General features: G+C 42.1%; 1 protein-coding gene across 1 annotated transcript in view; it reads left to right on the top strand.

Annotated features, from left to right (window-relative positions):
- Nucleotides 1-1971: 1971 nt before the first annotated feature.
- Nucleotides 1972-23387, top strand: part of PIK3R4 (phosphoinositide-3-kinase regulatory subunit 4) — a 72258-nt gene continuing 50842 nt past the window's right edge. The window contains exons 1-5 of the mRNA XM_054483247.2: nucleotides 1972-2507; nucleotides 3565-4340; nucleotides 12854-12987; nucleotides 14720-15302; nucleotides 18387-18521. Coding sequence (XP_054339222.1) covers nucleotides 3608-4340; nucleotides 12854-12987; nucleotides 14720-15302; nucleotides 18387-18521 — 1585 coding nt within the window. The 5' untranslated portion in view covers nucleotides 1972-2507; nucleotides 3565-3607. The remainder of the gene's footprint in view (nucleotides 2508-3564; nucleotides 4341-12853; nucleotides 12988-14719; nucleotides 15303-18386; nucleotides 18522-23387) is intronic.

Here is a 23387-nt window from a genome sequence, read left to right as displayed (position 1 = left end):
AAATACAAATTAAAACAACAATGAGATACCACTTAACAGCCACCAGGATAATAAAAAAAGGAGATAATAAGAGTGTCAGCAAGAATGTGGAGAAATTAGAGCCCTTATACATTGCTAATGGAAATGTAAAATGGTGCCTGCACTTTGGAAAACAGTTTGGCAGTTTCTCAAATGTTAAACATAGAGCTACCATATGAGCCCACAATTTCATTCCTCAGTATCTATCCAACAGAAATGAAAACATATGGCAACACAAAGACTTATATACTAATGGTATGAACATAGGAGCATTATTCATAATAACCTAAAAGTAAAACAACTCAAATGTCTATCAACTGACAAAAGGATAAACAAAATGTGATATATCCATACAAAAAATTATTTGCAACAACAAATAAATGAAGTACTAATACAAGCTACAACAGGGATAATCCTCAAAAACATTACCCAAAGTGAAAGAAGTCAGTCACAAAGACCACATATTATATATAAAATGTCCAGAAACATATTATATATAAAATGTATAGAAACAGAAAGTAGACTAGTGATTACCTAGGGTTGGAAGGGGGAGGAGAAATGGGGGAGAACAGGGAGTGACTCCGAATGGTTTCAGGGTTTCCTTTTGGGGTAATGAAAATGTTTAAAATCAGGCAGGCCGGGCGCGGTGGCTCATACCTCTAATCCCAGCATTTTGGGAGGTCGAGGCGGGCGGATCACTGGAGGTCAGGAGATCCAGACCATCCTGGCCAATATGGTGAAACCCCATCTCTACTAACAATACAAAAACTAGCGGCCGGGCGCTGTGGCCCACGCCTGTAATCCCAGCACTTTGGGAGGCCGAGGCGGGTGGATCACGAGATCAGGAGATCGAGACCACAGTGAAACCCCGTCTCTACTAAAAAAAAATACAAAAAATTAGTCGGCCGTGGTGGCGGGCGCCTGTAGTCCCAGCTACTCGGGAGGCTGAGGCAGAAGAATGGCGTGAACCCGGGAGGCGGAGCTTGCAGTGAGCCGAGATAGCGTCACTGCACTCCAGCCTGGGCGACAGAGCAAGACTCCGTCTCAAAAAAAAAAAAAAACAAAACCTAGCTGGGCGTGGTGGCACATGCCTGTGGTCCCAGCTACTCTGGAGGCACAGGCATGAGAATCGCTTGAACCCGGGAGGTGGAGTTTGCAGTAAGCCGAGATGGCACCACTGCATTCCAGCCTCGGTGACAGAGCCAGACTGTCTCCAAAAAAAAAAAAAAAAAAAAAAAAGGCCGGGCGCGGCGGCTCACGCCTGTAATCCCAACACTTTGGGAGGCTGAGGCAGACGGATCACTAGGTCAGGAGATCGAGACCAACCTGGCTAACACGGTGAAACCCCGTCTCTACTAAAAATACAAAAAAATTAGCCGGGCGTGGTGGCGGGCGCCTGTAGTCCCAGCTACTCGGGAAGCTGAGGCAGGAGAATCGCTTGAACCTGGGAGGTGGAGGTTGCAGTAAGCCGAGATCGCGCCACTGCACTCCAGCCTAGGCGACAGAAGGAGACTCAGTCTCAAAAAAAAAAAATAAGTAAAAATAAATAATTAATTAAAATCAGATTATAGGGATGATTGCACAACTCGATAGATGTATTAAAAACTACTGCTTTGTACATTTTAAGCAGGTGAACTTTATGCTATGTAAGTTATATCTCACTAGAACTCTAAAAATCCAGCTTGGGATATATTAGTTTTCCTAAATATTCTTGAGTTCTCTTAACTCTGTTCTGCTGTCCTGAGAGTGAAGGGGTGTCTGAGCAGATTCTAGGGGATGTCAGAAACCTCAGCGTTCGAGAATGAAAGGTAGAAGAGCAGGACGGGGAATAGATCTTTGTCAGAGCATCATTTTCTCCTTGGAGTCTCGCCCGGAGTAAGACCACGCCTTCCCTAGTTTCCTAGCAACCAGTTTCCTACCCGGGCAATTCCTGAAGGCTCACTCTTTTTCGTCACTTCCGCTCGGCGACAGGAAGTGAGGTCAGACCGGTTGCTTTCCCGGGAGTTCGGCGTTTGCTGGGGCTGCAGCAGCTGAAGTATAGTGTTTTCCTGGGACTGGCGGTCTCTACTTCTCTGTTGGGTTCCATCTCCTCCCGCCTGGTGGTGAGGCCCTCGAGGAGGGCTCGGAAGGGTGTAGCGATCCGCGCTAGAGGAAGACGAGACCCGGGAACGCATGGCCCCCAGGGCAGGTTAGGGGGCTGGAGGGGTCAAATCCCGGTGTACTTGTGGAGACTCTTTAGCGTGCCGCCTTCTCTCTGCTGAGACCCTGAGAGCTTTCCCAGTTCTCCTCCCAAGACCACCGGGGTTCCTGAAGATCTGGACTGTTCTACGCCCCTCCCCCAACAGCCCATCTCCTGCCTATGAAGAAAGACCCTTCGTAGAAACAACTTCCCCGCTGCTGACGCGTTTTCCCGTCCCGTCCCCGAAGTAGGCTACTATGACCTCGTTGTGAGCCTCTGAACGATTTTTGACACTTTCCCGAGGCCTAGGGTAAATGTTTATGTGTGCTCAAGGTCGTGTGTGTATATGCGTGGCATTTATTTCCTGCAAAACCTGAGTTAGCAGAACCCTGGGCTACGTTTAGCAAGTGTATACTTTGGTCTACTTTTCTTTAACATCTGTGGCAAGGTTTCTTGTTGCAGACCAGCGAAGTTTGCACCTTCTTTTAGCTGGGTAAGAGGGCACACTGGAATTAGGCAGGAAGTGTCCAGGAGTTAACTGAATTTTTAGATCTTAGTTTGACCTTTTCAGTTTTCAGTTTTTCTTTTTTCTTTTTATTTTTTGAGACGGACGGAGTCTCGCTCTGTCACCCAGGCTGGAGTGCGGTGGCGGGATCTCCACTCACTGCAACCTCCGCGTCCAGGGTTCAAGCAGTTCTCCTGCCTCAGCCTCACGAGTAGCTAGGATTACAGGCACCCACTACCACGCCCAGCTAATTTTTGTATTTTTAGTAGAGACGGGGTTTTAACCATGTTGGCCAGCCCTGTCTTGAGCTCCTAACCTTGCGATCCGCCCGCCTCGGCCTCTCGAAGTGCTGGGATTACAGGCGTGAGCTACCTACCGCGCCCGGCCAGTTTTGAGCTTTTAATGTGTCTCTTTCTTACTTCCAAGAAACTACAGATTCTTGGACAAGAACTATGTCATATGGTAACTTTGTGATTCTCATAGCCCCAAGCACAGCACGGAACACCTAGTAAAGGCTCATTAATATTTTAAAGTTAAATATCAGAAAATAACACATACTAACATTTTTGGCTTAAAATTGAAGAGGCCTATCTAAATATAGTTCACTCCTGGAAATGGCGATGCACAATAGCAGGATCTTTTTAGGTAAGATAACAAGGTCTTCTTAGAGAAAATAACATGGTCTTTTTAGATAAATGTGTGTGAAATTTAGAGGCTGCCCAGAAGGCTAGGTACAATGCTATTAGTGGAAGAGAAATATGCTGCATCTGTCTTTTCGAAAGAGACCAAATAATGGAATAATGGTGTTTCACAGCTTCTTTGTTTCTTGTCTTTTTTCTTTATTTGTTTTTATTTTAAACAGGTGTTATATCCTAACCTTACTGACCCCAGAGGTGCTTGCCATTATGGGAAATCAGCTTGCTGGCATTGCTCCCTCCCAGATCCTTTCTGTAGAGAGTTATTTTTCAGATATTCATGACTTTGAATATGATAAAAGCCTGGGGAGTACTCGGTTTTTTAAAGTTGCTCGAGCCAAGCACCGAGAAGGCCTGGTCGTTGTGAAGGTTTTTGCAATTCAGGATCCCACATTGCCTTTAACCAGCTATAAACAAGAGCTGGAGGAACTGAAAATCAGGCTTAATTCTGCACAGAATTGTCTGCCTTTCCAGAAAGCATCAGAAAAAGCATCTGAGAAAGCAGCTATGCTCTTTAGGCAGTATGTGCGAGACAATCTCTATGATCGCATCAGTACCCGTCCATTCTTGAATAACATTGAGAAGCGCTGGATTGCTTTCCAGATCCTGACAGCTGTGGACCAAGCACACAAATCTGGAGTTCGTCATGGGGACATCAAGACTGAGAATGTGATGGTCACCAGTTGGAATTGGGTTCTTCTAACTGATTTTGCCAGTTTTAAGCCCACTTATCTTCCAGAAGACAACCCGGCAGATTTCAATTATTTCTTTGACACATCACGGAGGAGAACTTGCTATATTGCTCCTGAACGTTTTGTTGACGGTGGGATGTTTGCTACTGAGTTAGAATATATGAGAGATCCTTCAACTCCACTTGTAGACTTAAATAGCAATCAGAGAACAAGAGGAGAGTTGAAGAGAGCAATGGACATCTTTTCAGCAGGTATTTGAGTGGGTCACATTTGCTGAGGGAGCATGTGTTTATCTTTTAACTGTTAAACAGAAATGTAGCTTTTTTTAGTCACCAGATATTGAAAAGTTAATGTCTTGGTTTGTCCTCAGATGCTATTTCAGTTAGAGGCAGCATTCCTGCATTGGATACGTTTAAATGCCTAGGAAATGCAAACAGCAGTTTATTTACACAAACATATAAACATATTTGCTTGCCTACTTTTATTGTATGTGTCAGGCACTGTCCTAAGTGCTAGGGATATTGATGGATAATATATTTTCATAATGCTTCCATTTTAAAGTGACCGTGGATATTGCAAAAGGACATTTCAATGCGGTGTTGTTTGCTGTGGTGGTGATAAGCATAGGGTGCTGCTATAGGAACACATAGATACTTAAATTAGTCCTCATGGTGGTGATGAGTCAAGAGGTGGGATCAAGAAAGGCCTCTTTAATAGAAAGACGATATTTACATTGAAACCTGAAAGTTGATTGGGAGTTAACTTTCGTAGAGTAGTTTGTTTCAGGCAGAGGATGTTGCCTATACAGAAGCTTAAAGACCAGAACATGATGCACTGATGTGTTTTCTGGAACACAATGTGAATTAAGCAAGGCCCAAACTCAGGCCAGATCAGAAAGGGTCTGGCCTGACTGGAGCATGGAGAGTGAATTTTGCAGGGGAGCTACACAGAAGACAGGAAAACATGTTAGGAGAAAACTGCCACAGTCCAGGTAAGATGATTGTGACTGGCTTAAGATTGTGGCAGAGTTGGAAGGAGTGGAGAGAAGTGGTAATGCTTAAGAGATAATTAGTAGATAGAATTGTTAGGATTCTGTCATTGGAAGATGAAGTCACAGGAACTTCTCCCGCCCACCAAACTGAGTGGATGGTGATGCTGGTCCCTGAGACAAGGAGACACAGGAGGAGGAACAGGTAAGGTTGGGAAGATGATGGGGTCTGTTTTAGATATGTTAAGTTTGAGATTTCTGCCAAGTATTCAGGAGAAGATGTACAACATGTATTTGGTTATATTTTTATTTATTTTTAATTTATTATTATTGTTTAGAGATAGGATCTCACATTGTTTCCTAGGTTGGTGCCCAGTGGTGCAATTGTAGCTCACTTCAGCCTCCAACTCCAATGATCCTCTTGCCTCAGCTTTCTGCATGTAGCTGGGACTGCAGGCGTGCACCACCACACCCAGTTGATTTTTTTTTTTTTTTTTAACATTTTTGGTAGAGACTGTATTTTACTGTGTTGCCCAGAATGTTCCTGAATGCCTGAGCTCAAGCTGTCATCCCACCTCAACCTTCCAAACTATTGGGATTACAGGCATGAACTACCACACCTAGCCCAGCAGTTGGTTATAAATTTTTGGGCATAGAAATCTGGGATAGAGATGGAGATTTGGGAGTTATCAGGAAATAGGTAATAATTGTAGCCAGGGAAAGGTTGTACAGAAGTGATTGTTAAGCTTTTTTGGATACCCTTAAAAAATTTAATGACATCAATGGATTCCTTCCCCAGAAAAATGTACCATGCATTCATTCCTGTATATTATTTCACATACACAGACCACATGAAGCTGAGCTATGGATTCCAGATTATTTAAGAATTTGTGGGATAGAGAGGAAGGAGAAGTGTGTTGAGGGTGGTACTCTGATAGACTTCAAAAGAAATCTGACATCAGTGCTATTTTTGGTAAATTTTGTGATGGTTTGGCTTAGTTTTTTTCTCGCTTGTAGGTTTATTACAAAAAACATAAATTGAGCCAAATTTTAGATTATTTAGGAAAATTAATTGATGAATAAATGTATTTCATCTACCAGAATGAATAATGTTATTCAGGATTGCACCTATGTTGGTCTATTCAGCTCACTAATCTGTGTCCCAAGATAATACTGAGAGATGTTTTGATAAGATAGGGTTAGCCTCAAGGTTGTAAATACAGTATAACAAGGTTAGAAATGTAATCCATCAAAGTTCCAGTTTTGTTGATCAGTGTATTAAAATTTTCTTGAACCATTTTTACATTTTAAACTCACTAATTGTTATGTAATCTTTTAGCTTAGGAATTGCATCACTTTCAAACTTCAGGGGATCATTCATAGGTTTAAAATTTCAGTGGTTGATGAGCTTACATTTTTCCTTTTTTTGTGCCTTATAGTTTTGTAAACTTCAACGAAATTCACACTCAGCATTTAGTTTTCCAGACCAAAGAGTCTTACATTGTTTTGGCTGAAGGTAGGCCCTTCCATTCCTTTGAAAAAGAGGTGGGTGGCATCTGTCCACTTCCCAGTGCTCTTAAGATTTGAATGTTTGCATTTTGAGTGCTACTTTCCCCTCTTGATGGATATCCATGGTTCCAGGCTGCTGGTTTGGGAGAAGTGTTCATCAAGTCCTGACGTCCTTGATAGGCTCTTGGAAACTGCTACTTTAAGCGAAACAGCGTAAAGCAGGTCCATCAAATAATGTCGTTGTTTTCATTATAATGAAATGGTGAGAAAATAAATGGTTTTGTTGTACGTTGTTGTACTTAAAGTTGCAGTTTCCAAGAACCCATTGATACACCATTGAGGACTTACCATATATGTATTCTGCCTCTGGTCCAATACATAGGCATAGCCTTGTGTGCTGAAGATCTTTCATTCATTTTGACATGCATTTGAGTGTATTATGTACAAGCCATTGTTACGTAGGTGCCAGGAATACAGTTGACTAAGCTTTTGCCATTATGGAGCTTTCATTCTAGTGGGGAGAGAGAGAGAATAAATAAGTAAATAAGAAAGTTAATTTTGGTTAGTGATGTGTTATAGCCAAGCAGAATGATATTGAAAAGGCTGGTAGGGCACTACTTTAAGATAAAATGGTCAGGAAAGGCCTCTCTGATGAAGGTAACATTTGAGCTGAGATTTGAATGATACAGACTCAGTGATGATAGTGACGATTTAAACAAGTTGTTCCACAGGGAAATACCACCCAATAACATCTTTCAGAATAAAATTATAAAAGTTTTGAGAACATAAATATGAATTCACTTCTGCATTAGTTTGTTAGGGATGCCATAACAAAATACCACAGAGATGGTGGCTGAAACAAGATTTATTTTCTCACAGTTCTGGGGGCCGGAAGTCCAAGATCAAGCTAACAGGGTTGGTTTCTTCTGAGACCTCCTTCCTTGGCTTGCAGATAGCCATCTTCTGGCTGTGTCCTCATGGGTGTTTCTCTGTGAATGAGCATACATGATGTCCTTTCTTATAAGCACACCAGTCATATTGGATTAAGGGCACACCTTTATTACCTCTTTAACCCTAATTAACTCCTTAAAGGCTCTGCCTACAAATACACTTAGATTCTAAGGTATGGAGATTAAACATATGAACTTGCAGGAGGGGAGGCAGGGGGTACTTGACGCACAATTCAGTCAATAAAACCTCCATTTAGTTATAAATAGTCATATGTCACTGTGTTTTTTTCTGACTTTATTTGGAAATAGTGTAATTTCAAACTTGAAAGCCTTAAAAACTTACAGACTTTTAAACTTGCAAAAATAAAAATAGAACAAAGGAACACCCATATACACTTTACCCAGACTCACCTATTGTTAACATTTTGCCCTGGTTGCTGTATCATTGGTATCGTTTCTTCTTCCTCACGCCCCATTTTTTCCCTAACCTTATGAAATAAGTTACATATATTATGGCCCTTTACCCTGAAACATTTCAGTGTGTATTTTTAAATTTTTATTTATTTTTATTTTTTGAGACAGAGTCTTGCTCTGTCACCCAGGCTGGAATGCAGTGGCACGATCTTGGCTCATTGCAACCTCCACCTCCTGGGTATCATGCTGCTGCCTCCTGAGTAGCTGGGATTGCAGGCATGTGCCACCATGCCTGGCTAATTTTTTTGTATTTTTAATAGAGACAGGGTTTCTCCATGTTGGCCAGGCTGGTCTTAAACTTCTGGCCTCAAGTGATCCACGCCCCCTTGGCCTCCCTGAGTGCTGGGATTACAGGTGTGAGCCACTGTGCCTGGCCTTCAGTGTTTTCTAAGATGAGGTATAGTCTGTTACAAAACACAATATAGTTAATGGCTGCAGTAATTTTAACATTGATACAGTAATTACACTTTTTATTCTAATTTTGTATTTGACCCAATAATGTCTCTTATAGCATTTTGCCTGTTTCAGGACAGGACCTTGTTTAGGGTTCAGGTATTACATTTAGTTGTCATATCTCTTTAGCCTCCTTTAATATTTCTACAGCCTTTTTTCCTTTTTGTTATTATCACATTGCCATTTTTTGAAGAATGCCTCCCCCCACTTAATTTTTCAAAATCATTTTTATACATTTTAGTTTGAAATTATTGTAGAATCAAAGGAAGTTGCAATAATAGTGATATATCCTTCACCCAGCTTCCCCCAATGATGACATTGTATGACTGTTGTACCATATCAGAATCAGGAGTTGCCATAGGTGCATTACTGTTAACTAGAGTATAGCCCTTATTCAGTTTTCACCAGCTTTCACATGCATTCTCTATGTCACCCGCTCCTTTGTTTTTTGATAAGATGTTTCTCATTTTGAGTTTGTCTAATGTTTCCTCATGATTAGATTTACGTTGTAACTTAGTAGGGATACTGCATAGATGGTGATGGATTTTCACAGGGTCACATCTTTAAACAAATGATGGTTGTTTGTGATGTTAATTTTAATCATCTGGTCAAAGTCTTCCCAAATTTCTCCCCTCTATAGTTTTTTATTTTTTTTTCAATCCCTTGCAACTAATAAGCAACCTGTGGGAAGAAGTTTTAAGATGTGCAAATATGCCTGGTGTGGTGGCTCACACTTGTAATCCCAGCACTTTGGGAGGCTGAGGTGGGCAGATTCTTGACCTGGGAGTTCAAGACCAGCCTGGACAATATGGTGAAACCCTGTCTCTACAAAAAATGTAGAAAATTAGTTGGGCGTGGTGGTGCACGCCTGTAGTCCCAGCTACCCGGGAAGCTGAGATGGGAGGATCACCTGAGCCCAGGAGGTCCAGGCTACAGTGAACTGTGATCACACCACTGCACTCCAGGCTGGGTGACAGAGTGAGACCTTATATCAAAAAACAAAAGACTGGCGCGGTGGCTCACGCCTGTAATCCCAGCACTTTGGGAGGCCGAGGAGGGTGGATCATGAAGTCAGGAGATCAAAATCATCTTGGCTAACACGGTGAAACCCCATCTCTACTAAAAATACAAAAAATTAGCTGGGCACGGTGGCGGGCGCCTGTAGTCCCAGCTACTCGGGAGGCTGAGGCAGGAGAATGGCGTGAACCAGGGAGGCGGAGCTTGCAGTGAGCCGAGATAGCGCCACTGCAGTCCGGCCTGGATGAAAGAGGGAGACTCCGTCTCAAAACAAAACAAAACAAAACAAAACAAAAAAAACAAAAAAAGGTGCGCTGATATCCTGCCAGTTACCACAGTTTATCCCTTGACATTTGGCATCCATTGATGATTCTTGCCTGATTGAATTTTTGCTATGATGGTTGCAAAAATGATTTTTCCACTCAAATACTTCCTCCACATTCAACAGTAGGACCTCAACATTCTGCTGTACTCAAGGATCCTCTCTTTTGCCCTATTTATTTATTTATTTATTATTGGTATAGACTAATTCTTAATTTTTTTCAGTTGTATATATTTATTACCTTCTTAATTATATTGGTGCACCAGTTGTCTCAGATTTGGCCAGTAGGAGAAGGAGCCTTTTCAGGCTGATTCCTGTGTCCTTGTGACAGTCCTCATCTTTCTTTTTTTTTTTTAAGCATTTCTTTACTTTTTGATATAAGATATTGTACCTACCCTGCTTTAGTGCTCAAACCAGCCATTAAGGAATCCTAATTCTTTTAGTGTGTAGTGAATGATATTAGAAGACTCTGTCTAGTGTTCATTGCCATTAGATTGTCTTTGACACTTTGCTCTTATAGCTGACAAAGCCAGGCAATATATGTAGTGTGTGTGTGTTGTACTCTCCTTTTGTTAGGTGGAGTGTTCTGTTGATATCTGTTAGATCCAATTGGTGTTTTTCCCTACTGGTTTTTTCCTCTCAGCACCAACTTCTAGATTATATTTTATGTGCTTATGTTCCTCAACTTACAATGGAGTTGCATCCCAATAAACCGATTAGAAGTTGAAAATATCATAAATAGAAAATGCATTTAATACACCTAACCTATTGAACTTCATAGTTTACCCTACCTTAAATGTGCTCAGAAACTTACATTAGCTGGTTAATTTTAATTGTATTTTTTGGGTCCTCTGTTTCCTTGTTGCTTATGGTGTTTTTAATAGCTGTTTTTCGAAGTCCTTTATTCTAAAATGTGACACTATACAGAGAGAAATTAACAAATTTATTGAGTGTTTATTATGTGTTAGGAACTTAGTTGCTGGAGATTTTTCAATGAATAGAGAGAAATAGAAAAGTCCCTTCCTCAAGTAAATTGCGTTCTAGTGGGCATATAGACAAAAAGAAACATACAGACTATCCCCACTTAGCAATGGTTCAGCTTATGATTTTTTGATTTTACCATGGTGCAAAAGTGATACACATTCAATTGAAATGTATTTGGAGCACCCATACAATCATTCTGTTTTTCACTTTCAGTTCAGTATTTAATAAATTACGTGAGATGAATCACTTTATTGTGAAATAGGCTTTGAGTTAGATGTGTTTGCCCAAATGTAGGCTAATGTAAGTGTTCTGATCATGTTTAAGGTAAGCTAAGCTGGAAAATTCAGCAGGTTAGATGTATTAAATCCATTTCCTTTTCTTTTTCTTTTCTTTTTTTGAGACAGAGTCTGGCTTTGTTGCCCAGGCTGGAGTGCAGTGGCCCAGTCTCTGCTTACTGCAAACTCTGCCTCCCAGGTTCAAGCGATTTTCCTGTCTCAGCCTCCCAAGTAGCTGGAATTACAAACGTGCACCACCACACCCGGCTATTTTTTGTATTTTCAGTAGAGATAGGGCTTTACTGTGTTGGCCAGGCTGGTCTCGAACTCCTGACCTCAAGTGATCTACCTGCCTCGGCCTCCCAAAGTGGTGGGATTACAGGCATGAGCCACTGTTCAATATTTTTAACTTTTCGTTGATTTATTGGGATCTAACCCCATTGTAAATAGAGCAGCATCTGTACATAAAATATAACCTGGAAGTTGGTGCTATGGGGGAAAAACAGTAAGGAAAGGGAAAAGGGAATGTGTCCGGTGAGGGATATGGGGGTAGTTGTGGTAGTGGGGCCTGCAGTTTTAAACAGGCAATCAAGAAAGGCTTTGCTGCTGAGTGACATTTGAGCACCTGAAGATCTGAAGGAGGTGGAGGTATAAGCCACATGAATACTTGGGAGAATAGCATTCTAGGTAGAGGGAGTAGCAAATGCACAGGCTGTGAGGTGAGGTTATTTAAGGATCTCTTTAGACTTGTTAAATGCCTGTCACGTAATGATTCAGTTAAACTGTGTTGTCCTTTTGGAAATGTGGGTACTTTAAAAATTTCTGGTTTGAAGATTATATAAGTGCGAAACGAGAGTTATCTCTCTTTTCTTCTCCCTAGTCTTACAGCTACACTTTTTAGCATTTCACGTATTATGTTTGTTCACTGCTTTATTTTCTGTCTTCCTTCCTAGAATGAAAGCTTCATGAGGGAAAGGATTTTATCTGCTTTATGTACTGTTTGTGCCTAGGACGTAGTAGTCACCTGATAACTTTTTGTTTAATGATGAATAAATGATTTGTCGGATATGACTTTGTAGTAGTAGTTCCTTATGAATTTAATGTCTGTAAGTCCATACTTAAAAAAAAAGTTTCTTGTTTTATCACTCTGTATGTAAATTGTATATATTACATATATACATTCATTTTATTTTGTTTTATTTTATTTTTTTGAGATGGAGTCTCACTCTGTCATCCAGGCTGGAGTGTAATGGCACGATCTTGGCTCATTGCAGCCTCTTCCTCTCTCTACCTCATCTCCTGGGTTTAAGTGATTCTTGTGCCTCAGCCTCCCAAGTAGCTGGGACCACAGGTGTGTGCCACCATGCCCAGCTAATTTTTGTATTTTTGGTAGAGACAGGGTTTCATCATGTTGACCAGGCTGGTCTCGAACTCCTGACATCAGATGATCTGCTGGCCTCGGCCTCCCAAGGTGCTGGGATTACAGGTGTGAGCCACCACGTCTGGCCTATACATTCATTTTAAATTACAGAACGGGGGAGTTATTTAAGTTTTTTTAAGAGGGAGAAAAATTGTATGGCTCTTCTTTGACTTTATACTTTAGAAACCAGTGTTTGGGTAGTAGACATTTTCCCTGTCAGCTTGATTGTAGTTGTATGTTGCATTAAAATTTTTAATTTCATTTACTTTGGGGTTTTGCATTTTGGGTTTTATGAACTGTCTGAGTTCTCAATCTATATTGCATGATATTTTTTGTCTCTTTTCTAACAGAATTATACCCGCTATTTTTCAGGTTGTGTGATAGCTGAGCTTTTTACAGAAGGTGTACCATTATTTGATCTCTCTCAACTTTTGGCTTATAGAAATGGACATTTTTTCCCTGAACAAGTGCTAAATAAAATTGAAGATCACAGTATCAGAGAATTGGTAACTATGCTACAAATATTCGCCATAAAGTTTTTAATAGGATCTTGTTCCCACTTTTGCTTTAATCAGATTTCTGGAATGTTGTAAATTTGGAATCAAGCAGTAAAACACCATAGACTTATATAAACAGCCTTTTGTTATTACTTTGTTAGGGAAGAATGTACTGTTTTTTTCCCCTTCAGGCACAGAGCTCATTTGACTTAAAAAATCTATTTATTATCTATTTTCCCACTATAATCTTCAGTGTGCTTTTTACAGATTTGGAAGGAAGTAAGGTGGTTTCTAGGGGTTGGAGAGGTTGTCCTGGCTAGAGCTTGCTAGTAAGAAATGAAGAAGACAGACATTTGAAATGAAGGAGACAGGAAATGTCAACTTGAATATAATACAGCAATACGGGGCCATTGCATATAGAAGCAAATAGCTTTGTATTAATATATGAAGCTGAGGGCAGTTCTGGAAAGGCAGCTACAGAAGCACAAATTAGTATAGCAGAATGGGCGTGAGGAGTCGTGTAGGGGATCACCTAAGCCACGTAGCTACGTTACTGTTTGAGGGCATCTTTTCTAAGTCAGTTATAGGGTAACTGATATTGTGGCGATGACTCTGAGTCATGGAAAAGATTGTGGTGTGTTTAGAATATTCTTTAATTACGTAGGGAGATATGTAATACATTTTAATTTCTCTTAAGTATGTCAAATATTAAAAAATAAGATGCTTCAGAGGAAGCCAGATGAGGCCATATTTACTGAACAGTGCACTGGATGAGGAGTTGGTGTAGTGTTTTGTCTTTGGGTATGGCACATACTTGTTATGTTGCTTTGGTTATATAACTTCATGTCTTTGGGCATACATTTTCTTAACTGTGAAAGAAGTGAATTTGTTTAATTTTTAGGGCCTAGTCCAAACTAAAAGCAATTCTAACTAGTTAACATTTCTTTTGGTACATTTGAGTCCCCCATGTTCACTACTAGGCTCTTATTTAAACTATAAACGGAAGGTTCAGATAACTCAATACATTTTGTGATATTGTATTTAAATAATGACTGATACCCTATGAGTGTCCCAGAAAGATTAAACTATGTTCTGTGCATTGAAAAATATTTATTTCCCTATGATACTAGAAAACAGGATAAATTCAAATTAGGTGTATCATTTCTAGTGTTTGCAGAATTTAACATCTCTTTGACACTATTTGAAAACTTTAAGCCACTGATTCCCCTACTGATTAGATCCTAGAGCTATACTTAAACCACAGATTCCTTTGCACTTGTGGCAATAAGGTTCTGAACCATAACTCAACCCGGGATATGTAAATGGATTTTAGGGGTTCTGTGATTCCGTCCAGAATTGTATGAGTTTTTTAGTGCAAAAATTGTGTGTATACATTTTTCTCTGGAAGAGATCCATTGCTTTCCTCAGATTCTTAGTGATATCTCCTACTCAGAAAAGTTTGTAAGAATCTTTGAGTTGTGGACAGCAGTATATTAGTCCCTATTTTAATAAATGGGGAATACTGAACCATGGTATAACCTCCTCTTTATGTGTCAGGGCCATCTGTAATATATTTGTATATAATTTTTTACTGCTTTTTAGGATGATGGAGTCACAAATCACTTAGCAGTCAGGTTCTGAAAGATCCTTTAAATCATATGTAAATTGCCTTTGTAGCTTTCATCTGGTTTACTTTTCTTTTCTCAAATCTATTTTAATTCCTTTTCTTCCCTTGGTATAGGTAACTCAGATGATTCACCGTGAGCCAGATAAACGTTTAGAGGCAGAAGATTACTTAAAACAGCAGCGTGGCAATGCCTTTCCTGAAATATTTTACACTTTTCTTCAGCCCTACATGGCCCAGTTTGCCAAGGAAACGTTTCTTTCTGCAGATGAGCGTATTCTGGTTATACGGAAGGATTTGGGCAACATTATTCACAATCTCTGTGGACATGATCTGCCAGAAAAAACCGAAGAAGAGCCTAAGGAAAATGGGCTGGTTATCTTGGTATCTGTTATAACATCCTGCCTACAGACCCTTAAATACTGTGATTCCAAACTAGCTGCTTTGGAACTTATTCTTCATTTGGCTCCAAGATTAAGTGTTGAAATCCTTTTGGATCGTATTACTCCATATCTTTTGCATTTCAGCAATGACTCTGTTCCTAGGGTGAGGGCTGAAGCCTTGAGGACGTTGACCAAAGTTCTTGCTCTCGTCAAAGAAGTTCCTCGTAATGATATCAATATTTATCCGGAATACATTCTGCCAGGCATAGCCCACTTAGCCCAAGATGATGCTACTATCGTTAGACTAGCCTATGCTGGTAAGAGTTTATTGTCCAAATATTAGCCACTTAGATATTTTTTAAGTTAATGACTATAATACTGCTTGTTTTTCTGATTTGTTTGAGAATTCCAAGTATGAACTTTGCTCTTTGAACTATTTGTGTACATTTTGATAATATTTCTAGTTACTCTGTTCCTGGGAATCAACGTTTGTGTGTTCTCTCACTTTTGAAATAATCAGAATTATCAAGTGATGGAATTTTGTGGTTTTCTTAGGAATATTACATTCAACTTGAAATAAGACTAATTTTTACAAGTATGTGCTTCTGATCTAGTGTCTTTAGGCCTTTATGAAGTTTCTCTGACAAATATGGTTATTTGACTGTCAGTTTTAGGATACAACAATCTATTGCTGCTGAAAAAGATTAATTTTGCTAGATAATTTGATGTTGAAAGAACCTAGCGTACTAACTTACTGAAGTTTAAGGTTGTTTTCCCAGTTACTGTACTGTTTAGGATATACATCTTCTTTGTGATGAGGTGGGTGTGTTATACACACCTACCTGTTTTGCCTGTAATTCTCACTCAAAATCAGGTGATACGTATTCATGTTTCTAGCTCCCCAAATTAATTCTGAAAGCTTATTTCTGCATGAGAAATATCACTGAATATATATAATTTATTTCTATAATATAATCGGATGGAAATCAGGGATTCTGTTTTGAAGTCTTTGTAAATAGTACGTGTGTGGTAATGATAGTAATGATACTGTCTTTTTTTTTTTTTTTAAAGAAACGTAGTTCATTTTATGATTTGCTTGTCATTATTTTAATGAAACATGCGAAAAGTGGTCTTTGGACTCTGGTCTTATCTCTAGGCACATCCACAAAGTGATTGGTGATTGTTAGGTGTTTTTATGTTTCCTCATATATATATTTTTATTTATGTTTATCTCTGCCTATTTATTTATTTATGGTTTCTATAACCATATAGGTATGAACTTCAGGCCCAGAATTCCAGGATTTCTCTTAAGACACATCAAAGTTTATCATTTATAACAAAGCATAGTTGTAACTCACTTGGCAAGTATAAACAATTGAACCAGCTAAAATCAAATCAAATAAAAGTTTATCAGTTTTAAAAACAAGCTCTGTCTTCTTTACCAGAATTTTATGATCCTACTTTTTGGTGCAGTGTGTCTTAATCTGTTCTCAACTGTGTTAAACAGGTCATGTTCTGATGAGGTGCCATATTAACATATTGACACTCAGTTACTAATAGCTATCACATAAAAATAATAGCTACTGTTTATTGAAAAATCTACTTTAGGTTGTTGCAAGGGTTAGCTGCAACAACCTTGAGCATTAGATGTTATATTATCTTCATATGACAGGTGAGGAAACTGGGGTTAGGAGAGACTAAATAACATGACCCAAATGTATCCGGTCTAATTCTCAGTTCTCAGAGCTCCTGCTCTACACCTTGGTTTTGAAGCAATCCTGCATTTCTTTGGTCTTCTGGGTCTTTATGGTGAGAGTCCATGATAACCCAGGGTCAGTGCCAGCACCTTGCATTGTTATTTCTTCAAGGTCCAGTACGTGATCACCCAGGCTGGAATGCAGTGGGGAGATCATGGCTCACTGCAGCCTTGACTTCTCAGGCTCAAGCCATCCTCGAAACGCAGCCTTCCAAGCACCATAGGTGTGTGCCACCACGCCTGGCTAGTTTGCGGTCTTTTAAAATAGAGCCAGTGTATTTGAATGTGTATGGTTAAATATAATTAAAATACATGTGTCAGTAATTATAAAAGTTTAAAATCAACATTTGTTTCTTTACAGTATTTTTTAAATATCATAGGTGCTGGTACAGATTTGTGTAAAGGGAACTTCCAAGTGTGCTGTGGTTTATGGAATTAAAAGGGGAAATAAGCATAGATCTACTCAGACTTTAAAGGTGCCCAGGAAAGTAAGAGACTTTTCCTAATAAAGATTTGCTCATTAAAGTGAGGATATTCATCTAGAATTTTGGCATATTATCAGGATATGGCCCAGAGTTTTTCCATCTTCAGGGTGAGCAGGCGTTATATGGTATTAACATCTCGCTTACTTAGAGGTAAATTTTTATTCTATTCAGAGCATTGTTGAACCTAGCAGGGGTGGGGAGTGGGACCCCAGGATGAAGGGAATAATTGTATTTGATTGACTCAAAGATCTCAACTGCCATAAGGTACATTTTGATTTCGGAGATGTTGGAAAGCAAGGAAAAAGTAAGGTTATTTTAAGTTTAAGGTAGTTAAACTTTATGTTCAGTGCTATTCACTGCTAAGAAGGAAAAGAGTACAGTCTTTGACCGGTTATGATCTATGTTAAGAAACACATATGTTAAGTGGGAGGCAAGGTAAGGGAAGAAAGTGTAAGTGAAGAGCAGATACAATTGATAGTAAATGTGACAGCAGAAATTAGAAGTAGTTATTTTGTAGTGGTGAGGAGTATCAGACAGTCTTTGTAGGTCATCAGAAAGAGAAAGGAGAAGATATAAACAGCTGTAGAAATGTGGCAAACAGTCTGCCACTTTGGTTCGCTAAGAATTTGAGTATCACTTGTAAAGCAGTCTAACAATGGTTTCTCTTTGAGGCAGTTGTGACTCTTCATTTATATGTGAAGAAACAGTCTCAGATTGCTTAAATGGTCAAGTTAGTAAGTGGCAAGGTTGAGATTTGAACCCAAGTCTGTCTGATTCCAAAGCTTAGCTTTATTTTAATGTGGATGTTTCCTTGTTAGTCTAATAAATATCTCTCACTTGTCAAGGATACTGTTTAAAGGGTAAGTCCCTGCAGAGAATTAGGCTTTTTTTTTTTTGGTCCTCAGTAGATGGGGTATTAGATTATTTTTATATTATTATTTTTTTAAGCTGTGTTTCAAAAATAAGACTGGCGGTTTGGAGACAGTTATAGATTATGAGCTGGCTTAGTAAAGTCTGATTAGGTTAAATGCTAAGTTGAAAAGTTCTGTTTTTCCCATAGGCTTATGATTATTTATGTATAAAGACAGGGAGGAAAAGTTAATAAGCTTTACAGAGAGTTAAGATTGTAATTATAAATTTTCTTCCTTTTTATTTTATAGAAAACATAGCTCTGCTGGCAGAAACAGCTCTGAGATTCCTGGAATTAGTACAGTTAAAAAATCTTAATATGGAAAATGACCCCAATAATGAAGAAATAGATGAAGTTACACATCCAAATGGAAATTATGACACAGGTTGTATAATTTTCTCTTCCATATTTCCTGTTATTTAGAATGAATTGCTGATGCTAACTTGTAAAACTATCATTTGTAGTTTTCATGTAAGGTGAAGGAATACCAGATCTATATATTAGATAGGAAGAGTCACTGGTGTCTAATTATTCTCTCTGTCCTCATATACTGTTATCTTGCTCAAAAATAATCAGCTTGTCACCATGGATACTAAACTCAATTGTTTGTCAGCTAGAATTGATTTGTGTGAACAGTAAAGCTGGCTGAATTATATAATTCTCATAAAAGAAGAAAAAATTAGAAACATCATAGCTAAAGAAGCTAAACCTTTTCTCCTTATGTGAGTATATTCTGAGTATCCTCAATCATAAATTGTTTTTATTTCATACTATTTGTTATTTACAAAAAACCATAAAGAAACAGATGTGATGATGGTAAACTTACTGACGTCAAAGTCCTTGTCTTAGGTTTCTTTGTATTATACAACTCTACAGATTTTTACTTAATGTTTGTTGAGTAAAAGATTTAGAAGTAAAGTAATAGATGTAATTTTCTCCAAGATGCTTCTAGTTGTGAAAAACTAGAGAAATCTAGTTTTTTAGAATTTTATGCTACAAACAACTACAATTGCTGTTACTTGTTAGAATGGCACCATCTTTAGACAACATGTATTATCTAGAGTTGAATACAGTGGAATAATTTTGAAGTTATAGGAGGATGTATCAGGAAATCCTAGCCTTTTTTTGTGGAATTACTTGGAAAATAATACTGTCCTATATGTAATTGGACCTGTTGAGATAATAAAGTTAAATGTTAAAATTTTGGGGGAGGAAATCTAAAGTTTTTCTTAACGTGAGCATATAGTTTTGCATGTCAGGCCAGTTACCTTTTTCCTTGACAGTAGTAGCTGGACCAAGAGTGGCCCCTGTCTTCTGTTTATTCACAGATAATTGTTAAAGATTAGCTCTGCATCAGGCAATTAGGAGCCTGCCCTAAGCACTAGAGCATGATGGTGAGTAAGATAGAAATGATCCTTGCTCTTGAGCTTACATTTTAGTAAAAAGAAGACAGGCAGCTAAGTAAATAAATAAGTGAGAAAAAGTGAGAGTGAGGAAGAGATAAAAGCCAGAGAAGAAGACAGTGGCCAGATGAAGTAAAGCCTTGACGGAACTTGCAGTGTGTTTTCTGGCTTTCTAAAATAAACTGACCTTTAAAAACATTTTCTAAAAGGATTGCTCAGTACCATCATATTATATCGTGATCCTATCCAGTATTTTTAAGTCCTTGATTAACTGGGATCTTACTGGGGCAATGTGATTTCCTTTCTGGTGCTTCTCTATAATTTTCTCCTTGAGCTAATAAATGAAACTATTTAATTAGTGAGATAGTAACTATGTTTGTGGCATCTGCTTGTTAGGATATTCTTCACTTTATATTTCAGTTTCCCATCCTTCAGAGCTTTGAATAATGCAAAAAATTGGTGATTAAAGACTTCGGTGGCTTCTGTAATCAGTCTCTCTAATGAGTAAGAAAGAAGACTGGGATTCTCGCCCTCTCCCTCTCCCTCTCCCTCTCCCTCTCCCTTCTTCGGTCTCCCTCTGCCTTCTTCGGTCTCCCTCTCCCTTCTTCGGTCTCCCTCTCCTCCTTTTTTCGGTCTCCCTCTGTTGCCGAAGCTGGACTGTACTGCCGTGATCTTGGCTCGCTGCAACCTCCCTGCCTCGGGCTCCTGTGACTCTCCTGCCTCGGCCTGCGGAGTGCCTGGGATTGCAGGCGTGCGCCGCCATGCCTGAATGGTTTTTGTATTTTTGGTGGAGACGGGGTTTCGCCGTGTTGACTGGGCTGGTCTCCAGCTCCTGGCCTCGAGTGAACTGCCTGCCTCGGCCTCCCGAGGTGCTGGGATTGCGGACGGAGTCTCGCTCACTCAATGCTCAATGGTGCTCAGGCTGGAGTGCAGTGGCGTGGTCTCGGCTCGCTGCAGCGTCCACCTACCAGCCTCCTGCCTTGGCCTCTTAAAGTGCTAGGATTGCAGCCTCTGTCCCGCCGCCACCCCGTCTAGGAAGTGAGGAGCGTCTCTGCCTGGCCGCCCGTGGTCTGGGATGTGAGGAGCCCCTCTGCCCGGCCGCCCCATCTGGGAAGTGAGGCGCGCCTCTGCCCGGCCGCCATCCCGTATAGGAAGTGAGGAACGTCTCTGCCCAGCCGCCCATCGTCTGGGATGTGAGGAGCGCCTCTGCCCAGTCGCCCAACGTCTGGGAAGTGAGGAGCGCCTCTGCCCGGCCGCCCCGTCTGGGAGGTGAGGAGTGCCTCTGCCCGGCCGCCACTCCATCTGGGAGGAAGTGAGGAGCACCTCTGCCCGGCTGCCCCGTCTGGGAGATGAGGAGCACCTCTGCCCGGCTGCCCTGTCTGGGAGGTGAGGAGCGCCTCTGCCTGGCCGCCACCCCGTCTGGGAGGAAGTGAGGAGCGCCTCTGCCCGGCTGCCCCATCTGGGAAGTGAGGAGCGCCTCTGCCCGGCCGCCACCCCGTATGGGAAGCGAGGAGCGCCTCTGCCTGGCCACCCCCGTCTGGGAGGTGAGGAGTGCCTCTGCCCGGCCGCCACCCCGTCTGGGAGGAAGTGAGGAGCACCTCTGCCCGGCTGCCCCGTCTGGGAGATGAGGAGCACCTCTGCCCAGCCGCCACCCCGTCTGGGAAGTGAGGAGCGCCTCTGCCTGGCCACCCCGTCTGGGAGGTGAGGAGCACCTCTGCCCGGCCGCCCTGTCTGGGAGGTGAGGAGTGCCTCTGCCCGGCCGCCACCCCGTCTGGGAGGAAGTGAGGAGCACCTCTGCCCGGCTGCCCCGTCTGGGAGATGAGGAGCACCTCTGCCCGGCCGCCCCGTCTGGGAGGTGAGGAGCGCCTCTGCCTGGCCGCCACCCTGTCTGGGAGGAAGTGAGGAGCGCCTCTGCCCGGCTGCCCCATCTGGGAAGTGAGGAGCGCCTCTGCCCGGCCGCCACCCCGTATGGTTAGTGAGGAGCGCCTCTGCCTGGCCACCCCGTCTGGGAGGTGAGGAGCATCTCTGCCTGGCCGCCACCCCGTCTGGGAGGAAGTGAGGAGCGCCTCTGCCCGGCTGCCCCATCTGGGAAGTGAGGAGCGCCTCTGCCCGGCCGCCGCCCTGTATGGGAAGTGAGGAGCGCCTCTGCCTGGCCACCCCGTCTGGGAGGTGAGGAGCGCCTCTGCCCGGCCGCCCCGTCTGGGAGGTGAGGAGCGCCTCTGCCCGGCCGCCACCCCGTCTGGGAGGAAGTGAGGAGAACCTCTGCCTGGCCGCCCCGTCTGGGAAGTGAGGAGCGCCTCTGCCCGGCCACCCCGTCTGGGAAGTGAGGAGTGCCTCTGCCTGGCCGCCACCCCGTCTGGGAGGAAGTGAGGAGCGCCTCTGCCTGGCCGCCACCCCGTCTGGGAGGAAGTGAGGAGCGCCTCTGCCTGGCTGCCCCATCTGGGAAGTGAGGAGCGCCTCTGCCCAGCCGCCACCCCGTCTGGGAAGTGAGGAGCGCCTCTGCCTGGCCACCCCATCTGGGAGGTGAGGAGCACCTCTGCCTGGCCGCCACCCCGTCTGGGAGGAAGTGAGGAGCGCCTCTGCCTGGCCGCCACCCCGTCTGGGAGGAAGTGAGGAGCGCCTCTGCCCGGCCGCCCCGTCTGGGAGGTGAGGAGCGCCTCTGCCTGGCTGCCACCCCGTCTGGGAGGAAGTGAGGAGCGCCTCTGCCTGGCCGCCCCGTCTGGGAGGTGAGGAGTGCCTCTGCCTGGCTGCCACCCCGTCTGGGAGGAAGTGAGGAGCGTCTCTGCCCGGCCGCCCCGTCTGGGAAGTGAGGAGCGCCTCTGCCCGGCGGCCCCGTCTGGGAAGTGAGGAGCACCTCTGCCCGGCCGCCCTGTCTGGGAGGTGAGGAGCGCCTCTGCCCAGCCGCCCTGCCTGGGAGGTGTACCCAACAGCTCCGAAGAGACAGCGACCATCAGGAGCGGGCCATGAGGACGATGGCGGTTTTGTTGAAAAGAAGGTGGGGAAGTGTGGGGAAAGGAAGGAGAGATCAGATTGTTGCTGTGTCTGTGTAGAAAGATGTGGGCATAGGAGACTCCATTTTGTTCTGACTAGGAGAAATCCTTCTGCCTTGGGATGCTGTTGATCTATGGCCTTTCTTCCAGCCCCGTGCTCTCTGAAACATGTGCTGTGTCAACTCAGGGTTAAATGGATTAAGGGCAGTACAAGATGTGCTTTGTTAAACAGATGCTTGAAGGCAGCATGCTCTTTAAGAGTCATCACCACTCCCTAATCTCAAGTACCCAGGGGCAGAAACACTGCAGAAGGCCGCAGGGACCTCTGCCTAGGAAAACCAGAGACCTTTGTTCATGTGTTTATCTCCTGACCTTCTCTCCACTATTATCCTATGACCCTGCCATATCCCCCTCTCCGAGAAACACCCAAGAATGATCAATAAATACTTCATAAATAGAAAAAAAAAAAAAAAGTTTGCATTCTCAAGGAACCTCAGCTGTTTGGTTTGCTCTTCTGCCACCCACCTCTACCTGTGCCAGACTGAGGGCACTCCCTGCCCCACCGTAACAGAACAGGATTCCAGTTGCTGTTTTAATTTACTGAATGTTATTTGTAACTGGTGGGAGAAAAATGTGGTTATAATTCACACTGTACAGCTTATTAAAAGTTACAGTAACACTAAAATTGAAATATTGTATTTTAGGAAAAATGAAATTATAAGATGAAATATAATGTACAGATGAAATATACAGATGAAATTATACGATGTCTGGGAATTTGCTCCATTGGCAGGAGAAGCTGGTGGGGTTACAAAAATTGTTAATTCAAATGATAGAAATTGGTTTATTTTTATGTGT

The sequence above is a fragment of the Pongo pygmaeus genome, chromosome 2, assembly GCF_028885625.2.
Source record: "Pongo pygmaeus isolate AG05252 chromosome 2, NHGRI_mPonPyg2-v2.0_pri, whole genome shotgun sequence".
NCBI classification, from domain to species: domain Eukaryota; kingdom Metazoa; phylum Chordata; class Mammalia; order Primates; family Hominidae; genus Pongo; species Pongo pygmaeus.
The sequence above is the reverse complement of the archived record's forward strand: the minus strand, read 5'-3'. Positions and strand labels throughout refer to the sequence as shown.